We start from the raw sequence: 26,097 nt of genomic DNA on the forward strand, positions 1-26,097 counted from the left end.
CAGGGCCGCCTTCGCCCGGCCCCTGAGGAGGGTCTTCAGCGCTGCCAACTTACCCCGGTCGGTCTCCAGCCCTGCAGCCTCCGCAACTTCCTCAAAGTCCTCCAGGAAGGTCCCAACATCCCCATCCTCAAAGGGTTGCGGCCATGGGATCTTCATGCTTATTCTGACGACGGCACCAAATGAAAGGAGGAAGGCCGTCGCTGCGAAGTTATTTATTCAGAAATGCCAATTAATCGGTTACATACGATTGAACAGGGCGGCAAAACTCTAATCTGCATCTTAGTTACAAAAACTGGACACAGATCTTCTCCCGAATGACTCTTCCTAGAGATTCATTGCCACCACTCATTCGTCGGTCAAATCCAAGCAAGTGTTACAAAGTGGTCCCACGAATTCCGCAACAGAATTCCCCTTTTTAATCGACGTAAAGCGAAATTCTACGAACAACACATACTACTCGCGTGCCTCCCTAATCAGTAGTATCACCGTTAGACCTGGAGTAACCAAGCAGAGCAAGCTGCGTTAATACATTCTGTCGATAAACCGTCATGGCTATAGCCTTTCCAACTTCACTAGCCAAACCATTTATTTAGTAATGCCATGAGAAAGGGAATTACGCATAAACGGTTTGGGTTTTTCAACTGAGGCTCTGAATCGATCTCCCTCACCGCAGCCACCCAATCAACTGTCTACTATACCATTTAGCGTAAATTAGGTTATTTGACGTGGTAAAACTCCTGGCGCATTGAAATGAAGCTTATGAAGGTTGCCGATGAAAGATAGTTGGGCTTCTACCTCGAATTATAGTCCTTACACTAGGGCAGCTGGTAGTCTGCCTTGGACCACTGTATCAGTTGTACTCTCCAAGTGGTCTTCTCCTCCAGTTCATTCGTAGTTTCCGTGTAGAAGCGTGGTAACATGCGTGCGGGAATTAACAAATCTATTGTGCAACTCAGAGATGCCCTTTCAGCCTCCCCTTACACAAGCACGTTATTAGGGAAAAGATTACTTTAGGTTGGATTTATTTAGCCTGGTACCCGATTGTTCAATCCAAGCTGTCTGGCAAAAGAGTTACTGAGCGCAGGGAGTTGGTCAGTTTTCCATATGTCTAACGACATCGGAAACAGAAAAATATTATGCTAAGCGTGTTCTGGTCAAAGATTGATGCCTGCCATTCTAAGACTAGTGAGAATGACCAAAGTAGTGCTCCAAACAACGTTTTGGGTTGTGTCAGCTTCATTTATGTAGAAAACTTTCCTGGGCGTTGAAAAGTAAATCACCTTGTGCTTCCTCTGAATGTCTACTTCCTTGATCACCCCCCTCCCCAATTATTGAATCTGCATGGTACATGCCTCTCCAAGATCGACGCCCTTCCATCATAATATTCCAGATATTGTGCCACGGAATATGTTCGCATTATTTTTTGTTCATCATAAACGAGTTCTTTACAACTCTTCCTCTTCTGTCACTCTCAAGAGTGAAAGATTGCTTGACTGAGGTCTGTCTATGAGGACGAATGTTTCAGAAGGGTGTGGTAAATAACCGACAGTTTTATAACTGAGTAGTGTTTTGCTTTCGACACAAAAGCTTTGTAAGACCAAGGGAGTAGGTGGCAAATGTTCTTTGGATGTCTTTTCTCAAACTATTCTGAAATTATGGGGCATGCTTGTATGTTTATGGTATCTCACCGCACTAGTCGTCTCAAGTTTATCGTCTTCAGTTTCCAATGATAAGCATTGTATTACGCTTGCAGATATAACTTAGCTAGTGTATTTTATTGTTCAGTACTACCAAACAATGCTTTTTCATCTGTTTTCAATTACTCCTGGTAGATAAACTATCTTTTTTTCATCCGTCGTTCGCCTATCTGATTGTCCTCCACTTCGCCAAGGGCACAAATAAATGATCGGAAGATAATCTCTTTCGTCCAACACTAGTCTGCCCCTCAAATCGCTGGCTTTTTACCCTATTATTTCTGTTTTTCTCCTCTTTACAAATGAGTTCCAAACTGGTATCATTGCTATTTGCAGTCAGATTAAGACCGGCTGCACCTTTGAAGTCTAAGTAAAAGATTTGTGACCTCTCCTAACGGGACTGTAATTCAAAAAAGTCATTTATTCCGTTAGTTCGACAGGATTCCCTCTAACCGTCGAAATCTGCTTCTTACTTTCTAAAGCAACGGATGTTTTGGTTTACACGGTTTCGGAAAGTACCGGTTGGAACGATCCTAGTAAAACTACCGGTGATTTCATTTCAGTGTCAGCAAACTGAGATGTGTAAACGATGTTGATGTCAGCTTAATCCATCCTTATACTTCATACTGTTTTTTGCACCCGTTGTTCCCTCTGCTATGCTAGCAATATCTCGTTTGATTTCGTATACCGGTCTGGTGTCTTTTCAAATATTTTTCTTGTTCCAAAGTGAGCGGTTCCAATTTCACTTGTTGTTCTCCCCTACTCCGAATTTATTTCATGATGAAAATGTCTAGCAGTAAGACAGGGAACGTTGTAAACATAGCAACGTACGCAATTCCCACTTCGTGACGAGAAGTGTCTGTATTAGTATCTAATGAGGTGGACACAATAAAAGTACGTCTATATCTATAGCCGTGAGATTCATTCCCGATTTGGAAGCCGACAAAACCAGGATGCAAAGCAAACCCACTGAAAGACACTTTGTTCTTAACTGTGAAAGAATAAGTGAACATTTATGCCTGAACAGGGAAATACGTGTTTGACCCATGCTGGTCAGTCGATCGACAAAACCAGGACAGTTACTGAGTCGTCGCTTGAGGTGTCGAGGCTGCCAATCGAATTGCTCAAGCATACATATGGCCACCCGTTCAGGCGCGAAAGTTTAGACGCGCCTAGTATGTGCTAGGTGGAGTATTGGCAACACACTAGCCGCAGACGTGCGGAGTTCAGACCCCGACACAGCCAAGGACATGCACTGCTGGCGATCCCTAACAAGGACGTATTTTGAGTCCAGTTATTCCCCACTGGTGTGGACTTATCAGAATATTTGCGCCAGGACAGAAGGACGACTGTTCGAACCAGAGTGATGTGAACGGGAATTCTACAAATCCGGCAGTCACTTGAAACTAACCACTACAATATTTGTCATTTATTTATTTATTTATTTATTTATTTATTTATTTATTTATTTATTTATTTATTTATTTATTTCCAGCTAAGTGTTTGTTTTCAACCAAGTGAGCCGAAATTGAAAACAACACTGATTAAAACTTATTCAAACGTCCAGCCATGCGTAGCGGTAACCACAGACTCTGGTTATTGTTACTGGACACAATAACGCCCAAGCAGTTTGTCCAAGCTGTACGTTCGTCGACCCGATGCCAAACTCGCAAATCCGTAGGTTGTCAGTATCGTTCGATTGATCACGCAACAGTACACTTAATATGGGAGAGTACTCCAGTATGTATGCGACTAGTTTTCCAGGTTTATAACGGTCTTGTCGTCTATACATCAAATAGTCATACCAGCCTGCTCTCACAAATCAGTACCCTGATTGCTCCATTTGTCTGTTTTGCGAGCTGCTATTGACATACAGTATACCATAAGTTTGCCGGTGTGTTGGTGTGGTGTATTGCCCAACTATCCAGCTATTGCTTAAAACTATACTTTCTTTCCTTTCAAACTCAAAAACTTACCCCTTCACTAATGGTTTTATCTGGGCACGAAATGCAGGAAAACAAGGTCTGTTTATCGAGTGAAACCTGGCAGAGTTACACGGAACGCTAGTCTTTGTAGAAAACACCCATCCAGTGTGTGACAATGAATGTGCGTGTTGCGTCGAAAACAGGATGTTTGTTCTACTGGAATTGAATGTAAAGTTTGCCTGGGGAGATGGCGAGTAGGTATCACTTGAGTTTTTTAACAGTGGAATCGGAAAACAACATTGTTTTTTTAGAACAAGGTGCTGGAAAACAAATGAGAATTAAGGCTTACCGACTGCGTTTAAAAAACAGGTCTAAATTTGCCGTTTTTGAGAGGATAAGGCCGGAAGTCTTTTAATTTACTACAAACGGGATCTGGTTGACCAAGAGATCGTGTATTTTTTCTCCACAAATAGCTATGCACGTGACGAGCAACCAAATGGTGTGGCGACGCAAAGCGGAAGGATTGGGCACCATGTGAACTTGTAGGAGTATGACGCTAGAGTGATTGACGCTATGCAGCCTTTTAGCTGCCGATTTGAAGCGAAAATGTCACCAAAAGTCTCATAAGAAAGGTTGACTTTCACGAGGTTGTGCAAGACACACGGTAAGATCACTTTCTCGAAACTGTTTACATTTAGTCGCCATCAGGAGAATTTCGAACAGTGTCATGACCAGCCGAATACCGTCGCTCTACACGATAGAATGACATACATATGGCTTTTAGCAGTCCACTTTCCGTGAGTCAACTGTGTCGTCCGCTTTACTTTGCCAAGTTTCTATCAACAAATGGAAAAATACATCTTCCAGTTGTTCTTGTTGCTATTAGGTTAGAAGTTGACCTTGTAGGCTCACACGATAGATAGAAGATAGACTCAAAGTGGACGGTGCGGAAGGGTACACTCTGAAGGTGGTTTGCAAAACATAATTCTACGCACACTGGACTTGAAAAAGTTTACAACACGATTAATATAATTCAGGTGTGAAAAATGTCAGAAATCGGCCTTGTTGGATATGCTAGATTCGTGAACAAGCCTCTTGGACTATCACGACAAGCATGCTTGTCAAAGTGAAAGAATACTGAACTAGTTAAAGTGCGAATAATAAATAAACTTCCCGAGAGGAAAATTATGCGGAACAACGACTCTTTTTGCAACTCCGATAGTTTTCACAAGATAAGGCCGCTCTAAATTTGGGCTCGTTTTGAACACAACTCACAACTTGATAATTCATTCTGTGAATAAACCTGTTTCTCTTCTGATATGTTCTTCCGACAGTGAGCACTTGCATTAAATACGATGCTTATTATAGGACAGCTGGGTACATTTTACTGTCTCTTTCGCAGGCAAATTTACTTATTGATCGGTAAATGACGGTAGAATTCGGCTAGTGCCTAATGCGATTTATCAAAAGCATTCTACCATGCATCTGAACGGCTACCATGCCTTGCATCAGATTTGTATGTCATGTGGCAACTGGTTTACGAACTATTTTGTTGATCGAAAATGCTTATTAAACTTTGGAGAAAAGCGTTTTGTGGCCTGTTTAAAACCGTTTAACTTCCATCGAATCATAAACCGATCCCGAGAACATGAAGATGAATCTCTCCACTGAGGCTACGTCAATCATATTCAGCCACGCCTCCAAGATGAAATTCCATGATTTGGTTTACATCTGGCAAACCCATGGACAAATGTTTTCAAAGTTGTTTTCGAGAAAGGGTGCTTCCTCAGTGTATGTGGCCCTCCAGGGGTTAACAGAACAGTGACTCATGTGAATGCCTCAAACAGCACTATGACCAGTTGTCCAGTGTGAAAGAATTGTAGAATTGATTTTCATTGGTCTTCATCCACTCCGAACAAACACCTATTATTTTGCTCCTGTAACAGACCAGATGTCGCTTGTATCTAATCTACCACACCTAAGCTACTGAGGAGTCAAACGAACTGGTCCTTCCAAAGTATCTCAAACAATGGGTTTACAAGCTTAATTTTACAAACAACATTTACAGTAGTGTTCCAGTAGGTCTGCAGAACCTTTCCAGCATGTTTTTTTTGGAATTCGACAAAGTACGTTTTGCAATGGTAATCAATTTGAAACAAAAAGGTGTTCAAGACACTCCCGGATCCAGCGAAAAATTACCGGTGGGTTATCAAATTAGATGTTTGTGTAAATTTGATTGAGATGTATTCCTACCTTCAAGCCTTCAAACATAGCTTTGGGTGACAGCCAGAGTCTAACCTACTCAAATAATCAATAACTGACTCTACACCTCCGTTTCACCCATCTTTTTGACAACACAGCTTGCTGTCTGTTCGACAGTGCCGTAATTGCTGCTGCTATAAAGAGCACATTTCATCGGAACTCACTAATAAGAGAACAAGTATGTGCGTGTATTGATTAGAACATGCTCTCAATGACTCATACACGACGAAGGTCCTCCTTGCTGGACCAAGTGAGCTGTTTTAGATCAGAAGTAACAATTATCTACGCAGTTTTGTTGGGGATCTGAGTTCGGAAAGACAGGGATGTCCTTTGAGACAGGAAGATGGACTTACTTAGAGCTAAATTCCTCTCAAAATTTATCCCTCTAGAACGAGGCAATTTCGTTCCAGTATCCTCTGTCAGACAAGATTCGGAGCGTAGCACCGAAGGGCCTCCTAGTAAGCACATTTGAGGACAATAGCATATATGCCTCGACGGAGTGCGACACTATGTCTGAGGGTCTAAATAAGTCGTACAATTGAAAAATAGTACAGATATCCATTCATGTGTTGAAGGTACCCTTAGAGGTTATGGAAAGTACGAAGATGGCGAACAAATGTGCGATTGGCCCCCTGGCTAATGCATCACAAATTTATGACACCGTAAATAATATGAAAAGTTCATGTGAAAACCACAAATAAGGGAGCGGGATGCACAAGATTAAACCTGAATATTTAGTCCTGGTTCGGTCTGTTAGGAGTGAATTAGTGACACAATCTCAGAGAGGCCACATTGGTGGTTAGAGACATTATCAGATCTGGCCCATTCGCACCCCCAACAGTGTTCATACATCCATTCTGTTGTCTTTACTGCATAGCTCTTGTCCCGACCTTCCCAATGAAAAGTCCACCGACACCCAAGTATTTACGCATTGATTATATCAGTTACCACCTCCAATGCGCAGCTATCTACCCCACCTCCCAAGTAATCAGCGGACGAAGTTGTGGTAGCCAGGCCACTGTACGGCAAGCTCATNATCCATTCTGTTGTCTTTACTGCATAGCTCTTGTCCCGACCTCCCCAATGAAAAGTCCACCGACACCCAAGTATTTACGCATTGATTATATCAGTTACCACCTCCAATGCGCAGCTATCTACCCCACCTCCCAAGTAATCAGCGGACGAAATTGTGGTAGCCAGGCCACTGTACGGCAAGCTCATAGTGGATGGATGGATGATCTGAGAAGTATTTGTAAGTTCATTAGCCAGATTAAAAGCCAACACTAACCTATCACTCATGCAGAAATAGACTACGTCTGTGACCCGACTGAGTACAGCGGCAGAGACCGGGCTTTAAGGAGCTACTGCAACGTTGTACAAAACAATAGCAACTTCAATAACTCATCACTAGTAGGACGAAATTTGGTAGAGTCTCTTCGAGGTTTTGTTTTCGCACATCTTTTTCTAAGCTCACTTACTTCGCTGTTTACAGTCTATTGTCACCACACGGACGACATCTCCACATTAGCCGAAGAAATTATCAGTACAACAGACGTACTGAACACTTTACATTCAGTTCCTAATAGCAGCAAGTTTATTGGTGAACCGACGTAGAACGGACAGTTAATTTTCCTCAATGTCAGTAACAAAAGAAGACCGACAGGAACAGAGAACAAAGTTCACAGGGGGTATACCTGGACAGACCACTACATTCACTTGCACTGAGAAATAAACGTAACTTAATTAAATGCTTGACTGAGAAATAGTGAAGATATGATTCTACGACTGTGCATAACAGGAATCAAAGTTTTTGGGACACATGGTCTAGAAGAAGGGATATCCTAAACATTCTGTATTCAGAACGATACTATATGTAAAACGCAAAACTAAACATTGTTCGGTTGAAAAGAAGCGCGTCCACATAAGACTCCTATTCAAAGTTGACTCGGATACTGAAATAACTATGAGAAGGCTTGGAAATTTCGTGCATTAGTTTCAGCTCTAACCCCACTATCAGGTTCCATTTGAAGGACTAACTGTCAAGATCTTCCACAGACTTTTGTGTGTACTCATTTGTATACATGTGGCGAGCGTCATGTTGGTCTCATGACAAAGCGCTTGTCGGAGAGAACGCGAGAACAATCCCGTGTCTCTAAGTAACAACCGGGCTGAAGCGCAATTGCATCACAAGCGAACAGAACTGGTTTTGCCAAGTAGGAAGAGTGAGCCCTTGATGTCATATACCGGATACGTCTGAGCCTATTATGGTTCGTATGGTCCAGATCGGTATGGTTCGCAGAGGTGATTGGAATCAAAATGTATAACCCACAACTCTGCGTCCCACAAACTTGCCTGGTACCTTTGTCTTTCACTTTCGCCTCTTTAAATTGTGTGCCTTCTATCTAATCCCTTGCCCCTCCGTCTGCTTCTTCAGTCATTGAATAGTGTGTACCCGTGATTTTCACATAACCTCTCAAGTCATTTCAAGTATCATTTCTAGTTGCGTTATGTTGGCCAAACTAACCATAGAAGGCAAGCTTTTTTCGCCCCCCCCCCAATTTTTATTCTAATATTCATTTGCTGGGGAAGTTTGATGGACCAGTTAGATGGTTCTGGTTGCTGAACAGTCGTAATGGGTATCTGTTCTCAGAGGTTAGAATAACCCATCTTCCTGTCGTTAATTCCAGATAAATGCATGATTTAACCCTTATGTTCTGCCTCACGTATGTTTCTCTGGTGAACATCTGCAGATCTATCATCTTCTGTCATCCCTATTTGTACTTTCCCGTCTGTTCAAACGTAAAGACTTGGCAACAACATAAACCGCGGAAAACAAACACATCCGTGACCTATAGCTTACCAGTTATGTCGTCAGGATCATGTGACCAACTTCCCATGTTTCTGATTGATGGACAAAAGTTCAAACCAATCACATCCAAAGTAATCTCAGATAGAATGGAATGCATCCATCTACTTCTCCCGAACATTCTCTCTGTAAATGTACTTCCGAAGGCCCCATTCTATATTTGTCATCATCAATGAATTGGAAGGAAACAGATCACTGACAAAAAATATCAACGTGTGGCTAAGTTACTTTCGGGCATCTAGAACTGGTTCGGGATGGTGGCGAGATAGCTCAGCGATTAAGCGTCAAATTGCTGGTCGAACATCCGTCGTTCAAACCCAATCTCGGCTGCTCTTGTCCGAATTAGAGAGACCTAGCAGTATGTCCTCCCTAGTGCTTTCTTAGGAGTGGTTGACAACTAGACCCAGCGTGTTCCAAATGAACTATCATTATTTAATATCATTATGCAATATATTTCATAGCTCTACCTACGATCTTTTGTAAACTAACTAGGTCCGACAGAGTATGCTTTTGAACGGCAGTCCTAGCTTACAATTTCTTTTTTATTTGGTTAATTAAGCCCAGGTTACTGTTCTCGCCCACGACATAGGCTTATCCATTCTATATCAGGCAACAGACTGGCACCGTACCGAACAAAACCTATTCAGTCGCAATACTGTCTTCACAAATGATATTCTGGACAACGCTGCTGCTGGAATGAGTTGGCTGGTCCTAAGTGTTGCAATAAATAACCCACTCTCTCGAATGTCGCCTCTGTCGGACAACCAAATTCCAAATTGTTTCCTGAGAATTCAACTAATGGAACCTCTGCTGTCGTAGACTTATACGGATGCTTTCAACTATGCAAAACGCACTTTGTCAGTCCTTTCGCCTTCTACAGGCTTTGTGGTATCATCGATACAACGCGAAAGATGCTTCAGATCTTGTTTCTTTATAGCAATCAACTCCACAGTGATCATTCTTATGAAATTTTTGTTATATTACCTATAGGAAGTTGGTGCCTGTTTCTGACAGCAGTCTTGAAAATAATTGGAAGCCCTTCTTTAAAGTTGCGGACTATCTGTTCAGATTACAGTTGTGTGTATTTAGATCGGCAGGAGTGCACCTTAGAGATCCGAAAATTCAAGAATTCCCTCTTCTCTTCCCCCTCCATTGGCTAATGACAGTTTTCCCTAGTTCGCACTTTTCCGATCTACATTGAGTTTCTTAGGTATGACCGTTTCATATAACTTTGGTTTGTTCCCTCTTATAATTATCAGAATTGAACTCCCAGCTTTACACGCAGAGGAAGGAAATGCTCTCTCTTAATGTCTATAGGCAGAAGGAAAACATTGTGACGGTCGTTCCACCCCTTTCTTAGTACAGTAATCCCCATGAGACTTGGTGAGAAGCTGAAAACGGAAGATTTCAGAACGAATACTCATTCTAAGGTAGCGGTGGAAAGAACGTTACTCGTCGAATTATATCGGATTATCTTAGATGAGTTCACTTTCAATCTGCATCGCCATAATTCATTTCCCAATGAGTCCCGTAACCCACGCCAAATAGTCTGGAAGTCCGTATGAGGAGTGGTCGAGAGAAGTGAGCTGATAAGGCGGGGCAGTAAATCAGCAGTGTTTATAAAATCAGTCAATTGACCTAACGCCCAACTTGAAAGTTTGAGTCTGTGACAAAGACAGTTGGGCTTGTGGCATTTATGCTCCAGAACTTAAACAACCATTTGAAAATCTCAACTTTCTGTCATATTCGCGTCTAGCGGGCTATGTCCTCGGCGGCAAGTATCTCTACCTCCAAAACTGCGTCATCAGTGACGCAGCTTTCTTGTGAAAGTCCTCATATCCCTGGAGTTTGCTCAAAATCTCAAAGTACCAGATGGGTATTCGGTAAAACAGGTCAATGTCATTCTCCAAAATAAAAATTTGGAGATCGTAGTAGCAGATTCGGTGGTTTTAAAATGACAGAGAGAATGGAATGGGATGATCAGTTTGTTTAGTTTTCCTTTCTTATGTTTACGTCACCGTTTATTTGAATGTGTTCATGGAATAACAGGGTCAGCTATTAATTGTACTATAGTACATAAATTGGTTTGTATTACCAACCTCATGAAGTATGAAGTCAAAGCTGAGCCAGCTTCCTGTTGTCGGGTTCTACCATGATCGTGACCAGGCGAAATGTGCTTTTCTCTCCCGGTGGGTAGATAATTCACACCAGGCAATTATGTCGGCAACCAAAAGAGAAAAAGTCGGCAAAATTGTGGTTTGGTGAATTGGATCGTTTTTATTGTGATTACACGTACTAATCAATTTACGATTAAAAAAATTGAGCCAGAAGAGTTACCAATCTAACACCAAGACATACCTTGTTGGCTCATCAAAGAACATCACTGGTGGATTATTGACCAACTCCTGTGCAATGGCCAGTCGTTTCTTTTGTCCGCCAGACAACTGGGATATCCGGGTATCGGCCGCATCTCCCAGACCAAGTACGTTGAGGATGTCACTGACCTGGGAACCGAGGAGTGCGGATTGTCAGGGTAGTCAAGGTAAATCAGTGTGATAAATTACACAGAGGGAAATAAAGAAAACATTCAAACATTCAGTGCTCATCCACAGATCCGAGAGACCTGTTGGTGTGGCTATTCTCTCTACAAGGATGGCCCTGAATTTGAGGGGACAAAGACATTTTGAACAGATCTGTATAACCGAGATGAGCACCATCTGCTTGCCGGGCAATTGACCTAGAAGGTGGGCTAACTTACTCACTCAGAAGTTTTGTCCTGATAGCAAGTACTTGCGATATCAATGGGAATGCCCTACATTTGTAAAGTTCACAGAAATTTACACTTGTCCATCAGAGCCCGTAGATAGCTGCATAGCAAAAGCAGGCGAATTCGCCAAGTGTACATAAGCACAGGTGATCAGAACGTCTCTTGAATATGAACTGAGAAACAAAAATTATCTACAGAAATGTAGTCTCGGAAATTTAATCGTGGGGGAAGTAGAAATTACGTTGCGTTGCCATAATAGCGATGGTAAGGCGACGTGATCTGTACTTCCCAACCCTGAAAAAGGATCACCCTCGACTGCCTTGCGATGCAGAGTCATGGGACAACAATATTTTCCGGTTATAGATGCTGACGTTCTTCCATTCATGAGGTTTCAAAATAAACTTATGAAGACAATTCATGATTGTGATGCTCGAATGTACACAGACACACACAAAGAAGACTGGTTCAGAGCTTTACGAACACGCAAACTGCTCAGGGTCATATCTTATATCCTGAAATCTACAGTTGAAACCTGCGAATCCTCAGGCTTCAGTTTGTTCAAAATTTCAGGAGAATCTGGCTTAGTTCACAAACGTTTATTCCAGGGAAATCTGTCAGGAGGGACCGTACACAAATACAAACCCATACCGCCAACCTGGCGTTTAGTTCAGCACAATTTATGCCGTGTACGACGTGAGTTTGTCCACCGATTTACCAGGATATACCAAATAAATAATCATCAATCATCCAGCTGTAACACCCTCTGGGTGCTCGGTTGCCATACCACTCGAATGAAACAATTGAGCTGAGACATCTTAAGTTTGCTCAAGCCTAGACCAAAACAGTCGAGATGCAGAGGTCGGGTTCGAAGCTAGTGAGTCAACCACCAAGCCATCATGAATCTGACTGACCAGAAGCTCTGGAATCTGTTTATGTTTGGGTAAGTCCCCCCAGCAGAGGTCTGCGTTCTCTTCATGTGGCTGGTTGGTTTTCTTACGGATTAGTTTGTGGTTTCTGTACCCTCACAAGTGGCAGTTTGAGTTCATGAGTGGTGCATTTTGCAACCCCGTTCAGGACACCCAAACCAGCGGTAGAGTATATCATAACAGGACTTCTTAACAATAGGTGCCTTAACCGAAGTAACCATTTTAAAGGGGTTTTCTTCGCCTGATCCCAATAGATAAAGCGAGCTTCCCTATATATGGTTCAAAAATAGCTAACTTATCCTTCAAGAGACGAGTATATAATGTACATAATGTTTTCTGCTTAATTCAGAAAATAGCTATCTTAAACTTCTAGTAGCCGACAGGCAATAAACTTTTCATCTTCACACTGTAAATGACATGCAGTTTATAGTGGTCACTTAAAGTTCTCGAGATCGAAGCTTCTGAGAACGTGCAGTCTGTCTGAAAGTCGGATGTCATAAATTTGGGACAACTTTTAGCCAAAACTTTATTGTTCCCAGTAAGAGTGTAGCTCGACTCCGAGTGTTTTAGCGTTGATTTATCAAGCTATTCGTGATGCGAATGGGTGTTGCTGCCCCTCCCTGTTTGCTCTCCCAGCGAAAACACCTCAAGTTAATCAGTTGTCCGTTACTTCATTGCTATATGGCGGCCTCCACTGAAATTCTAATTTCCACCCTCACTGTAGTCCCATCACATAATTTCGTTCTTATCTTGATTTCATCTTGCAGATAACACTCTGATAAGAATTCATAAAGTGATAATACCCATGAACTAATGGATGGTAGTCCGACTGTTTCGTGAAACGTGTCCACAGTATGCTTCAACTCCTGTTTGAATTCTGATTGCTTCAACCGATTCCAAACCACCATATTCAGTATGAGCTTTTGTGGTTGGGCTAGGTGCAGTGGAACATAGCTATATCAAATTATAACTAAATATTTCAAATGCCAGCTTCGCGTGCGCACTCGAAATGATTACATCAGTAAATTTACCAGTACCGTTACAGAAGTGGAATAAATATGCGGACTAAATGAACCTTTTCAGGACAAATGACAGTTCAGAGTTGGCTTAGACAAGTGTTCTGTTTGATAGCTGTCCAGAAAACTCAAGGATCTCCCTGAGAGATTTCACCAATAGATGTCTAGCATTCATGAACATATTAGTTAGGGGGCTAGCGGGTGAGTAGTAGGGATTTTTTAAGGCTACAACATAAGTCTCTGATTATGAAGTGTCATTTTGACATGGTGGCTGGCCATCGTGTTTTAGCTTGTTTGTTTCATGATTTACGCTAAAAATCTAATAAATATAGTCCGGGTTGGAACACCTTCAATGAATAGGGCATGGCCTGATAGGCGGCCGATGAATTTTAACCACATCACCATCACCATCATCATCATCATCAACAGCATGACATCAGTGTTCAACATTGAGGCTTCACTGCAGTACAACCATGATTTATTTGAAGGCCTTATTATAAAGAAAAAGGTAAAGGTGGACAAGGGAGGGATTTAGTGCTAGCTTAACACAATCATTCCGAGGTGCCTATACCTCCAGACATTCACTCAGGCAATCTGGATAGAAACTGACAACAAGAATGCCACTGACATCGGTTGGAAGCCATATATTGTAGTGTCTCCAACCAGGAACAGTGAGGATCACGCGGGCCCATCCTGGAAGGCAAGTAGCACCGACAGCACCCAGGCGTTTCGTGATCTCCTTCATACTTCACTACAAAATCAAGGTTTGGCCACCTCTATGTTTACCCCACTCTGAATTAGGCATGGAAAACCGCGCTCTCTTCAGCAAACGATGGTTCGGCATGCGTAACACATGTCCCAACCAACGCAGCTTCTGGTGCTGGACACATTTTTCAATGGAAGTACCCGTTACACAACCGAAAACACGCTCTCTAACTGTCTCGTTACGGATTCACCGACACCAACCCACACGAGCTATGGTTCTGAGACAACGATTGTCGAACATCTGAAGACGTCTCAGTTTCGCTGCTCGAACAGGCCAAGTCTCACAGCCATACAACAAAACAGCCCGGTACTGTAGCTTGATACACACGTCCCTTCAGATTCAGGGATAAACCATTCTGATGCCATAGGTGTCTCAAGTTAGCCAACGCGGCCCGAGCCTTGCAGATTCGTGCATTCACTTCATCTGTCACACTACAATCAGAACTAATACAACTTCCAAGATACGTAAAACGCTCCACAACTTCCAGTACCTCTCCCTGGATTGTAAGGGGCGTGTTCAGTGACTGCACGTCCACAAGCATGACCTTACACTTTGTGGGTGCAAAATGCATACCAAAGGACGGGATGACTTTGGTCAGTTCATCCAAGAATACTTGCGCCTTCTCCTCCTCTTCGAACATGAGAACGATGTCGTCTGCATATTCCAGATCGACAAGGTTTTCTTCACTGGCTATTTGAACACCAGGGTTTTGGAGACCCTCCAGCGTTCGTCTCATTATTTCATCGATCACAAAGTTAAAAAGGAATGGAGAGAGTGGGCATCCCTGACGGACACCGCTTTGTGTGCGGAAGCTTTTGGAGAGCTCTCCGTACACTCTCACACGTCCGGAAGTCTGAGAATACAAAGAACGTATTATGTTTACAAACTTCCGGGGCATTCCTTGGTGGGCAAGCGTCTCAAGAAGAGCAGACCGATCAACCGAGTCGAATGAGCCTCGGAAATCCAGGAATACTAGAATCGTGGGTCGCTTATACGTATGGCGTTGTTCTAGCACCTGACGCAGTGTGAAGATTTGGTCAACACAACCCCTACCAGGCCGGAATCCCGCTTGCTTCTCTCGAGTCGGTAGCTCACGAGCCACCGTAGGGCGACGAAGCACAATTGACGCCAACAGTCTCGTTACAACAGGGGTCAAGCTGATCCCCCTGTGGTAACCACACTCACTGCGCGCCCCTTTTTTGAAAATGGACACCATCACCAGTTGTCTGGGGCAGACTCCTTTTCCCAGGTGCAAGCAAACAGATCAGGCGCTGACTGAGCACTTTACCTCCGTCTTTGAACAGTGCGGATGGGAGGTCATCCGGTCCAGGAAATTGGTGGCGCTTGAGAGAACGTATGCAGTCGTAAGCCCCCGAGGCCGTAGATGATTCCACATTCACCACAACAAACAGTCGTTGACCTCAATTTCGTAGCTGGCAAAAATTCAGTTCTTTTGGTGTCTGGAAACTTGAGCGCACTGTTGATGCTTGAATAGCTTAGTGAAAAAACAAGCACAGAAAACACTGACGGTGGAAAAGTCTACTTCATTTGTCCACCGTTTATCGGTCTAGCACCTGTAAATAACCAGTGGGGAAAACAAAAACACCGCAAAATTTGCGTAGACCTCAATTCTGGAAATTGCCCCTCCCTTTTCATAAAAAGTAAATCATTGTAATAGAACTTGTGGTATGAAACCTGCAAACAAGTCAATCAAACTGATCTAAAGCTCTGCAGTACGCTTTGGATCCCGCTGATGATAATTCTTAAAAACTTTAATGGGGCTTCTCCTTATTTAACTGCCTTGGGCACGTACAAACTTTATTTGAAAGGTTGGATGTCAACTTAAACTGCATATGGTCTCAACTTCTTTCAAACTTTTGGTGAGTACTGTAGACATGTTACAAAATCATTCGTGATTTTCACGGGGTTTCTAGTAATTTCAGTTCAATTTGTCAGCTATACACCGTGTACGATGGGCATATTGGTTTCAGCTGCTGCAGTTTCAGTCGCTGGAAAACGGGGAGAGTGTGCGATACAGTCAAGCTTTGGAACCGATGTCATGTTCAATTTGTTCGGAAATCGGGTAGCTACGCATTGAAGGCGTTAGCTTTGATGCACGAGCATCAGTGACTGCGCGATTGGGCCATTTCTGCTTGAATCATTAGCCATTGGTGATTGAGGGTACCCAAGCACGGAGTTTACTGGTTAGTAGGCTATTGATAGAAAAACGTAGAAGTAAGCTTTTGAGGTAAAAGTTAAGAATTACACAGAAAAATCTCGACCTAAAACCGTTAGTTTAACGTAGCCAGGTTCTTGTTGCCAATGCTCTGAACCAAAGTCTACACCCCTACATCTCCACGGGACCGCTTACATCACCTATACACTGATGAAAATGATCAGAATACGGTTTAACAGGCTTAGTCGTGGATAAACTCTAGTCAGGGCAATATCCACGACAGATCACCTTTCCAAGATCCACCGCTTGCTAACATCAGCTGTCCTAGCTCAGACTCATGGGGTTCAAGGCCTTGATGAATGCTTTAGATAGCTGCAAATCTTTAAGCAGTGCTAATCTACTCATTTCATATTCCGTTAAGAGAGTTCAACTCAGTGTGGTTTGAGTACAGCTTATTTCTCTCCGTAGGTGTCATACATGTAGCTGTTAGGCAGACCAAGACGTTCGTATGATCACTGATGATTAACTGATTACATCGCTAACTCTAGATGAAAGGATATTCGGTGTTGTACTGAAAGTCTTTTCCCTGTATTTTGAAAGTTTTGATGCTGTGTGTAATTTGGGGCAACCGGTAGCAAATCTTCGAGTACCTGCAGCTGTCTCGCATGAATTAAAAGCTCCCCAAGTTTACAAAACTAACAAATTAGTATATCGTAATATTCTTCAAAACATAACTCTTGGTATTGCAAGCTTTCTCAAGAAAAGACAGAAGAGAAGAACTGTCAGGTGAGAGCTGTTCCAAACCAACAGAGACGTCATCGTTTCACAAAATTTCGACGTATTTAACTGACGTGCAATAGTGATTTGATCTGCGGTTGAAAAGACATCTTGCCGATTGGTTCCTCTTTAAACATGATCAAGGTCACTCACTAAGCCTGACGAAGCATTCCAGTGAGAAGCGAAAATCGCCGTAGCAAGATAATTCATCGATGTTGTAGCAACGAGTTTTTTACTCATCTCCTATCATTAAGACCTGACCTACATTCCGTCTGATCAAATAGGACGCTTGGTCTCCAGGCGTCTAAGGTTCGGTGGCGTACACTCAAACAGCTTGTGTACAGACGTGCAAACTTTTGTAGCTCCAAAATTGAGTAGAAATGTGGAAGCAGCAGATGGATTATCATCCGAATATTCACTTGACGTATCAAAAAGTTAATTACAGTGATTCTGACGGACACTGTGCAGAAAATGTCATCAGAATCTCCATCCCAGACTGGGTGCCATGAGATGGTCTCACATTTTTCGCAATGTTTGTTAACTTTCAGGTGCTACTACCAATTTCCAGCGTGACCTGCTACCTGCTCATCAAGAATCCTTCAAATGTGTTGAGCAGAATTTGAGTAATGATTAACATATTTGATGGCCTTATAATTTTTCCGCGAGGCGTGCTTAGAAATAATCATCTGACTATCCGTTAGTAGACAGATTCCTGACCGAGAGCTAAATCGAGCAAACTTCAAGGAGGTTAATTTTTCCCGAAAGACATCTTGAATCTCAAAATGCATCACAGAACAAAGCCATTCATCTAGCCACTTGACTCAACATTGCATACGGAGACGCCCTGACTCATCTCCGGTAGCCGGAATGACTGGATTAGTCAACGGTTGGCTGCAAACGCGTCACACTTGATTCTGACTCACTGTGCGCAGTGGAGATAATGTGGTCCGCAAGTCCGCAGTCGATCAACCAGTGTCACGTGATGGATAGCGCTACCGAAGGGAAATACATCGTGTGTCTGAAACTGCTGAGATTTAACTACAAATTTACACTTTGTTTACCGAGAAGTAAACCTTGAAAAACGTAAGCAAGCAAAATCCAAACTTAAATTCATTCAACAGTTATGTTGAACTGCTTTGAAAAATACCAAGCATGGATCGATACGGAGCAGCAGCAGTTCAGAAGTGAGAATATCGTCGCAATTATTTGCAGATACAACAAGGCCAGGAATCGGTCTCGGATGACCTCCTGAACACTCGAAAAATCGATTGAACCCATAATAGCAATCACATTTTCCAGCTGAGCATAAGATTGACTGGTTAACTCAGAGTGACAAGTAGTACCAACTGAGCGTTGGCAATGTGCTGACATATTGGTAGCTCGGGTGAGTTTATTGGTTGTTGATCAGGCGGCGGTTGATCTATTCACCAACAGCCACCTGATCAACAACCAACCAACTGAGCGTGAATACTGACAGAACCACAAAAGGAAAACATTTTGGATACAATGTTCCCTCGTGAGTGATGCCCGTCTATTACGTTGTTTCTCAGGTTTCTCATGCAGGTAGTTTTTACTGAAATCCTCTCTATGTCTCCCATTTTGAAAGGTCATTTTTGCTAGAATAATCCAAGATAGACTATGGGGGAACTGTTCTCGTGTGATCTACACAAAAACACCCATCCGACTAAGGCCAAAGGAGTTTGCAAATGAATTCCAGTAATCTGCTATCTTCACACAAACGTTCAATCAAATATATAGCTGACTACAGAGGCTACCTCTAATCTTCGGCATTGACTTCGATGTGATCGAATCGTGGAAAGTTTGGACGTCATATAGTTTGGTGATTTAATTAAACTGAATTAGGTAGTACGTACACCCTTGATCACAATGCATAGAAGCAGCTCATTAGCTGGAGAAGGATGTTGGTCACTAATCAAGTGATTTGCAAAAAAACTATTGGTGGTGGACGGATGATAACTTGTGGACTGGTACAAAATAAAATAGTGCCCTCATGAACTTGTGACACCACTGCAATAAGGGAACGCTTTCCAATTTTCCTGTAAAAACACTGACCATAAGGCTACTAACACTCTTCAAAAGCCCACCATCGATTTCGCCCTCCGTGAAGTTCACTGGGTAGGTGCAGTTTTCAAATATGTCAACCTTATGCTCTACCTGAACACTAGTCGTACGCTCATCACAAAGATTCAGCTAGAATTCAGTTGTGTTCCCCTTTAAAGCCGAGTTAGTTTGAAAACAGGTGTACTTGGTGAACCTTTGTCCAGTTGAACGTTAATGGCGAGATGTCAGGCTTTGATTCGTATAAAACACCAATAGGCAACAACATTAACGGACCCCGAACCGCACAAAACAGTCGGCACTGCCATCCTCGTCGTTATTGCACCATGACCAAAGTCAAACGAGTTAATGAGAGTCAATTTTTCATTGAAATGGTCTGGGCGTGGTGGTGAGTTATCCGACTGTAATTCGCCGGCTTTGTGATCTGAGGAGGTTGGCGAGTTGTAAAACATCATCCACTCGCCAGTGTAGGCAGAAACGGATTTGTTTGTTTATAGACATGTGTTTCATAAAAAATAAACTTACTGTCACCATGGCGACCTGGAGTTAATTTCGAGACAAGATTGTGTTGTTTGAGAGAATAAATCATTGCGAAGCAGGTGGGTTGATTGTTTTTTGTGAACCAGAGTTCTTCTGAGTTACGAAGTAGTCACCTGTGCTGTTTGTTACCGCAGTTTCAGGTTTGGTTTGTTTGTAGTTATATTAAGGGAACATTTATGAGGAGCCATCAACTGCTTAGCAAAACAATTGTTAAGGTATACATATTATAAATCATCTTAATAAGTGGATTAGCAAAGTAAATACTAAAAAATCGATGGTTATACTTTAGTCAGTCCACCAGTAAGCTCTGCCACGTAAGGAACTTACAGCAAATCGGTCCAGCAAGATGAAGTTAGAAGTCTCAATTTTTGCGAGGCACGCGTGCATTTTTCCTGGGAAGACGTTCACTTAATGGTGTCAGACGAAAGCAATAGACGTTTTATTTCGGCGCCCTGACAACACCAATTATATGCCTTTGTTATTGAATCTTTCTAAAATAATGTTTAGGGTTTTTGCATGAAGACTCATTTAGAGGGTAAACATCTACCATGTAACCTCTTTCAATTAACCCGACCTAATGAATGTAATCAGAATTCTGTTGTGGTCCAAAGCTAATGAGTACTTATTTATATAGTTCTAAGAAAAAAGTCTCCTGTTTCTTTAAATCATTGTCTGTTTACGGGATTTCCAAGAATTGCCGCGAATCCAGTATTCAAAAAACTACTAACTTAGAATTGGCGCAAGAATGCAGCATGCTTTGCAGAATTTCTATTCACTCGTCCCTGCTATCCGTTGTTAAGAGGAATTTTTACTTCATTTATGTGTATTATATATGTTGACAGTAGCTTTCCTCCATCTTTGAAATTGGTCCAGTTCAACGGGAATGTTAAGAACGGGACCGTTTTAAATTCCTTGAGTATTTTACATCAACCGCTTTGCTCTCCACCAACCCCATTATAAACTAGCGTTATTTCGGCATTTCTCTGACTTCACATCAAACTCTTAACAAGTATTTTCTCAAACACCCAGACAAGGGAAAAGGTTTAACCATGACTGATCTATTTAAATTTTTTGATATATTCAGGGCGTTTAGGGGAGCAAGAAATCTAAATTTTGCTTTTCAACTACACTTTAAACATACTGTTCAAAATTTAGTGTGGATGTCCATAAAATGTGGACATTATTTGTGTCAAGTATTCGAGAATGAGCAGTGGAACAGGAGCAACGTGATTGGACGGACAGCAAAGTAATGGTGAATGTTCAATAACGCACAACAACTTTCCTGATTATAGAAAAATGTTCCATTCTATTGCTTAATGAATGCACCTTGCTTAAACACAGCGCATATCTAGGGACGAAGAAGAATTAGTAGAGTAACATCACATAGTAGAGAGTAACATCCCTGATATGTACTACGAGTGGAACCTGATGAGATTGGTCTTGCAGTGGTTCTGCCTTGTATGACATCTGTGGTCCCTAATACTTCAAGCTGTCTTACTTGTCACCCTCATATTCCTCAACTACGTAATGAGTGTTGTTCGCGGTAGAAGCTCACACACAAAATCCTCGATATACCATGCTTTGACTATTATTTGATTATTATTGTTATTATTATTCTACTTGTTGTAGATAACCGCAATTCAAAAGTTGGAGGTATGGCCTATCCTTCTTAGTAGTTAATGTTGATGAGTCCCGCAGCTGGGATTCGAAAACGGGTAAATTAAAGCCCATTGGTTAGTAACTTCCAAGTATCTCGCGTACGAACGATAAGGACTAACAGTTTGATAACCATACCTAAGGTAGAGTCGATCAGTCTCGTCTAACAGCCAATGGGCATGGTTTGTTGCGTGACATCAATTGAGATTAGAATAATCCAGGCCACATACAGTTCAGGGTTAGGTCAAATTTTTGAGCAATCGTAACGGGCTTTGGTGTGAGACAAAACACTGGCTTAGCGTAATCTTTGTTTTAATTCCTGTGGCTACAACTCTTACTGTTTCAAGACAGTCAGTAAAGGTTGCGTCTTGTTACAAATAAGTTCGAGACAAAGATCTCAGGTGTATGTCAATGTATCACAGGTGATACTCATCAAAATATGCTTTATGAAAGTCAAAGCTACTTCGCTTTCTAGTCATCGGGTTTCAACTCTTTTATGGCTGCGAAGCCGTCCATTACTGGCAACTGTAATCAAATTGATTAAAGTCAAACGTAACCAACACAAGTACATTATGAAGGTATCGAGTAAAGAGCTCCAAGGATTTTCTGTTCTGACTAACAGGTAACCGTTGTAACCCCCTTGTCTTGTACAACTCGCTTTGAGCCACTACAAATTAGCTAGCAGCCACACGACCAGGGATAATTAGGATTAACATTACTTTGAAATGTCTCTTGCCCTGACGAGAGCAAACAGGCCAACCATAATTGAACCCGGGCTCCGAAATGCCGTTTGTGATTTACTGCAGTACACAGAAATCATGGAAACAGCCTTCTTTAGAGCAAGTTCACTCGCCAAACTTTCAGGCATCTTAGCCTGACGAATTTGAGCAGGACTCGGTTTCAACGCCAAACACCGTTCACCTTTCTTGACTCCTAAAAGAGATGATCTATTTTATAGATCAGTGGGGTATTACCGTCAAGCTTTTCTGGTCTCTTCTGACGGGATTTAAAACGTTGCCCATTAGTTAATTAACGGATGTCCCAAATCGTCTCAAACCGATTCATTTATACAGCTGCAATCTTTCCCCATTTTTTATCAGATCGCTTGGCAAGCCTATGACTTGGAGTTTAGTGGTCAAGGTAGGTTTTGAGTGTTGCACTAAAAGTGGTTGCTGTATCCGTTTGAGAGGCAGTTCTTGGAAGAAAAATAAGGCATTTAGCGATAGCTAATTCAAATAGATGATAGGTATGCTTATTAAAACGATTAATCGTTACTTCCTCTTCATGAAAGCACAAATTCATTCAACTGCCCGAAGAATCTAACGGTTGTATCAAGGGGAAAACAGTCCCTTTATATTAAAACTTTGTCATAGAAGTACTTTCAGTTTACTTCGCCGTTTCAAACGTTAACTACACTGTGTTAACTCAGTTCTGTGTTACTAGCTTGACAAATGCATCTGTTCCCTTGACAAGCTGTATTGGCCTGTACTGATACGAAGGAAAAGAAAATATGGTATTCGATTATAAGACGGCGGTTCCGCAAAGGTTACGTAAGCTGTTTAGAGACTATGCTCGAAACATTTAAGTTCAAGTAAATCCCTAAAACACTAACGTAAAATAAAAAATGAAGGATTTAGGACAAAATTTAATTAAAGGACTGAGTAAGGAATATAAAAAACTTTACTGCAGGGAACGAGTAAACCTGATCAATTCAACTCTTGGTTTCAAAACTACCGCCACCAATTTTTCTGTTCGATTTCTTGCCTCAACTTTGCCTTATAACGTAAAAGGACCTCTTAAGGGTTAAGAAAAATCGAACGTTGTTGAATGATAATTCCTATCGAGAACGAATTGTTCAGCTTATACGCAGTATGGTCTACCCGCTCAGTTGTTTCCTTTGAAATCGGCTGAGATCATCCGGACCAAGCCAAACGATTGAGGACTGATGACGTGTAACAACTTGCCAAACTTTTATTATTTCGTCCGCATTCGGTGACAACACATTTTTGGTTTTTTAAACTATTATACGCATGTGACTGGAGCACTAACGCAAGTCCGCAAAAACGCAAGTCGGAGAAGAATCCCACCGAATGGATACGGTTACACTATAACCCTCTAGAGGGACAACCTTTCTGCAGCAACTACAGATATCCCCAAAATCATCTCAGTAACAGCTTTAGGACATTTACCACTGAATTCACGATCACATTCCCCCTCCCATCAAAATATAACCGCCTTAAACGGAATTTTAATCAGGCTGCAAAAACTCCTCTGTACTTGTCACTACAGAACAAGCATTTTAAACAGGCGATTTCCAGGGGGCTACCTGGACTACGTTCAGCTTTAGCACCTTTTCAGTGCCTAACTGCCATACCACCCGAAGGTTGCACGAGGGCTGGAATACTGTCAGGTTGCCCAAGCCTAGACAGAGGAAGACAAGAGGCAGAGGTCGGGTTCGAACCACAGACCTTCCACTAAGTAAATTCGCGCTCCAGCCACTTGGACAATCTGGACTATACAATATGTTAAGTTCCTGCTTCAAAACGCCGTTCGGTTCAGTTCGTTGTGATGAGGATTTTGTCAATCTAAAGTACGCATATAGCATCGCTCTCATCTTTGGAGACGAAGGCGAGGAACAAATCTTGCTGAATGAACTGCTCGTCACTACACCGTATTTCAGCATGCGTCTTGCACCTTCAGAGTGATAATTCGTGCTTCAGAATATGCAGTCTCTGAATAATCCCTTTAAAATTTAAGAAGAAAATTGAAGAAATCTGCATACCTGGTGGTGGTGTGTGGCAATGGTGATTGTACTGCAGTGGTGCATTTATTTCAGCATTGAAGTTACTCTCTTCGACGATGACAGCTGAATCATGCAAAAGTATTTTTTGTCTGCCAAAGACAAGCTAATATTTGTATTTTTTATTGAGAAAGACAAGTATACCGAGAATATGAGCCTGCATTACCCTAAACAAGCTGAGAATGAGATTGCTCGGTATCTAAAATACATAGCGTTTGACAGATTAAATTTTTTTAAGTACGTTTTGTCAACCAACTTTGATGTTCAGAAACAGATGGTTTTGTCTATATTGTTTGGTGGAATATGAAAAAATCGATGCTGGGTGTCACGAAGGCTAACTGACAAAGTCCAACAGGTGTAGATTCTACCAGTATGTTTTACGGTATACCTCACGAGTACAGAGAGGCCGTTCATAAAGATGAATTTAGTAGCGATCCATAAGGACAATGATGCTATTGCTACTCATCTTTTGGAGAACGAAACAGGACGTACAAATATATATAACTCATATAAAGGTCGATTCCGATGGAGCAAATAGTAAAAGCCCGAGGAAATCACGTAATTGCCTCTTGTTCTAGGGTAGGTTCCTTCCTTCTTGTAAACATATTCGTAGTGTTGTCTCATGAAAGAGGCTAGCGGTAAGCGTACAGTGTGCATCCACGATAGGATAATGAAATGTTGCTTAAGTTCCAGTAGTTTGGAACAGCATTTCAAAGAGTTGGAAGGAATTTTTCACTTCGTATGCACCAAGTGCATTAGCTCATCAATACACTTGCATACACGTGATCCATACATACTGGCCCACTATGTTGAACTCGTTTCATCTTCGTCAGACCTCGTTTTCTGGGTCATATCTTCATGGTGGCTTCTCCATTGGCTGACCGTGACTACAAATCACTAAATATGATCAATTTTCACAAAGACATTTGACAACGGTGGTCACTGAGACCTCAAGAACAGCAACACCGTGCGGCTTTTTAAATTAACCTTCAGCCCTACTGTGTACAATCGGTAGATGAACCCTCAACATTCATAATAAATGGACTATATTCAGATCAAGGGCCAGGTTACAGGGCAATCAAAGCCAAAAAGTTGCTAAAAAGACACTTCTGTGATGGATTGGCGTACCTACTGTTCTTATTACACAAAGATTCAGCGTGATGCCTTTTCTTGATGGGTTTTACGGTGGAAGCAGCATTGTCACAAGAGGAACATCTCCTCGGGCTAAATGAACACCTGACAAAAGTAAGTGTATAGACTCGAGTGCGTTTTCCTTTAAAAATTATTGCTGGATTCAACGTAACCCATTAGGTTAGCTGAAGGCTCTATTGATGATTCGACAGCTGATTAATTCATATGCATCCCATGGATCACGAGGCATCGTGAATTGTCGAGATAACCTAAAGACGTCATTATTTCTGTCAACAATATCATCATTGACAGCATGCATCAAACGGTAGCCATATTTTGTTTGTTTTGGTGTATAGGGTTTTTCAATCAATAACAACTATGCCGTTTTCCTCACACACCAGTGCTGTGAAGAGGAAGAACGCTCATAGAACACATATTTTTTAAGAATAATTGCAGGTTGCGTGCATTTATTCCGTTTACACTTTGTTTTTCTGGTGAGGATGAGGTTTAATCTGTAAGTACTGGTAGTAAATCAGTTTATAGCTCAACGGTTTCATTCCCATCATATATTCCAGATAATGTCCAAACAACCAGTTGGTTAGTCATTTGAATATCTAGAGATTTTCGCACAGGAAGTTGGTCCAAGTTAGATACTCCAAAGTAGATCTCTAGGTAGAGAATCCTAGGTATGTTAGACGCTTCAGCGCGAAATTTCA

The 26,097-nt window shown here is 41.9% G+C and overlaps 1 protein-coding gene across 1 annotated transcript in view; it reads right to left on the bottom strand.

Annotated features, from left to right (window-relative positions):
- Window positions 1-26,097, bottom strand: part of T265_07072 (hypothetical protein) — a gene marked incomplete at both ends in the record, with an annotated part of 114,750 nt that overhangs the window by 61,742 nt on the left and 26,911 nt on the right. Inside the window, one exon of the mRNA XM_009172501.1 lies at window positions 11,106-11,251. Within this exon, the coding sequence (XP_009170765.1) occupies window positions 11,106-11,251 (146 nt within the window). The remainder of the gene's footprint in view (window positions 1-11,105; window positions 11,252-26,097) is intronic.

The sequence above is a fragment of the Opisthorchis viverrini genome (genome assembly GCF_000715545.1).
Source record: "Opisthorchis viverrini unplaced genomic scaffold opera_v5_157, whole genome shotgun sequence".
Taxonomy (NCBI): domain Eukaryota; kingdom Metazoa; phylum Platyhelminthes; class Trematoda; order Opisthorchiida; family Opisthorchiidae; genus Opisthorchis; species Opisthorchis viverrini.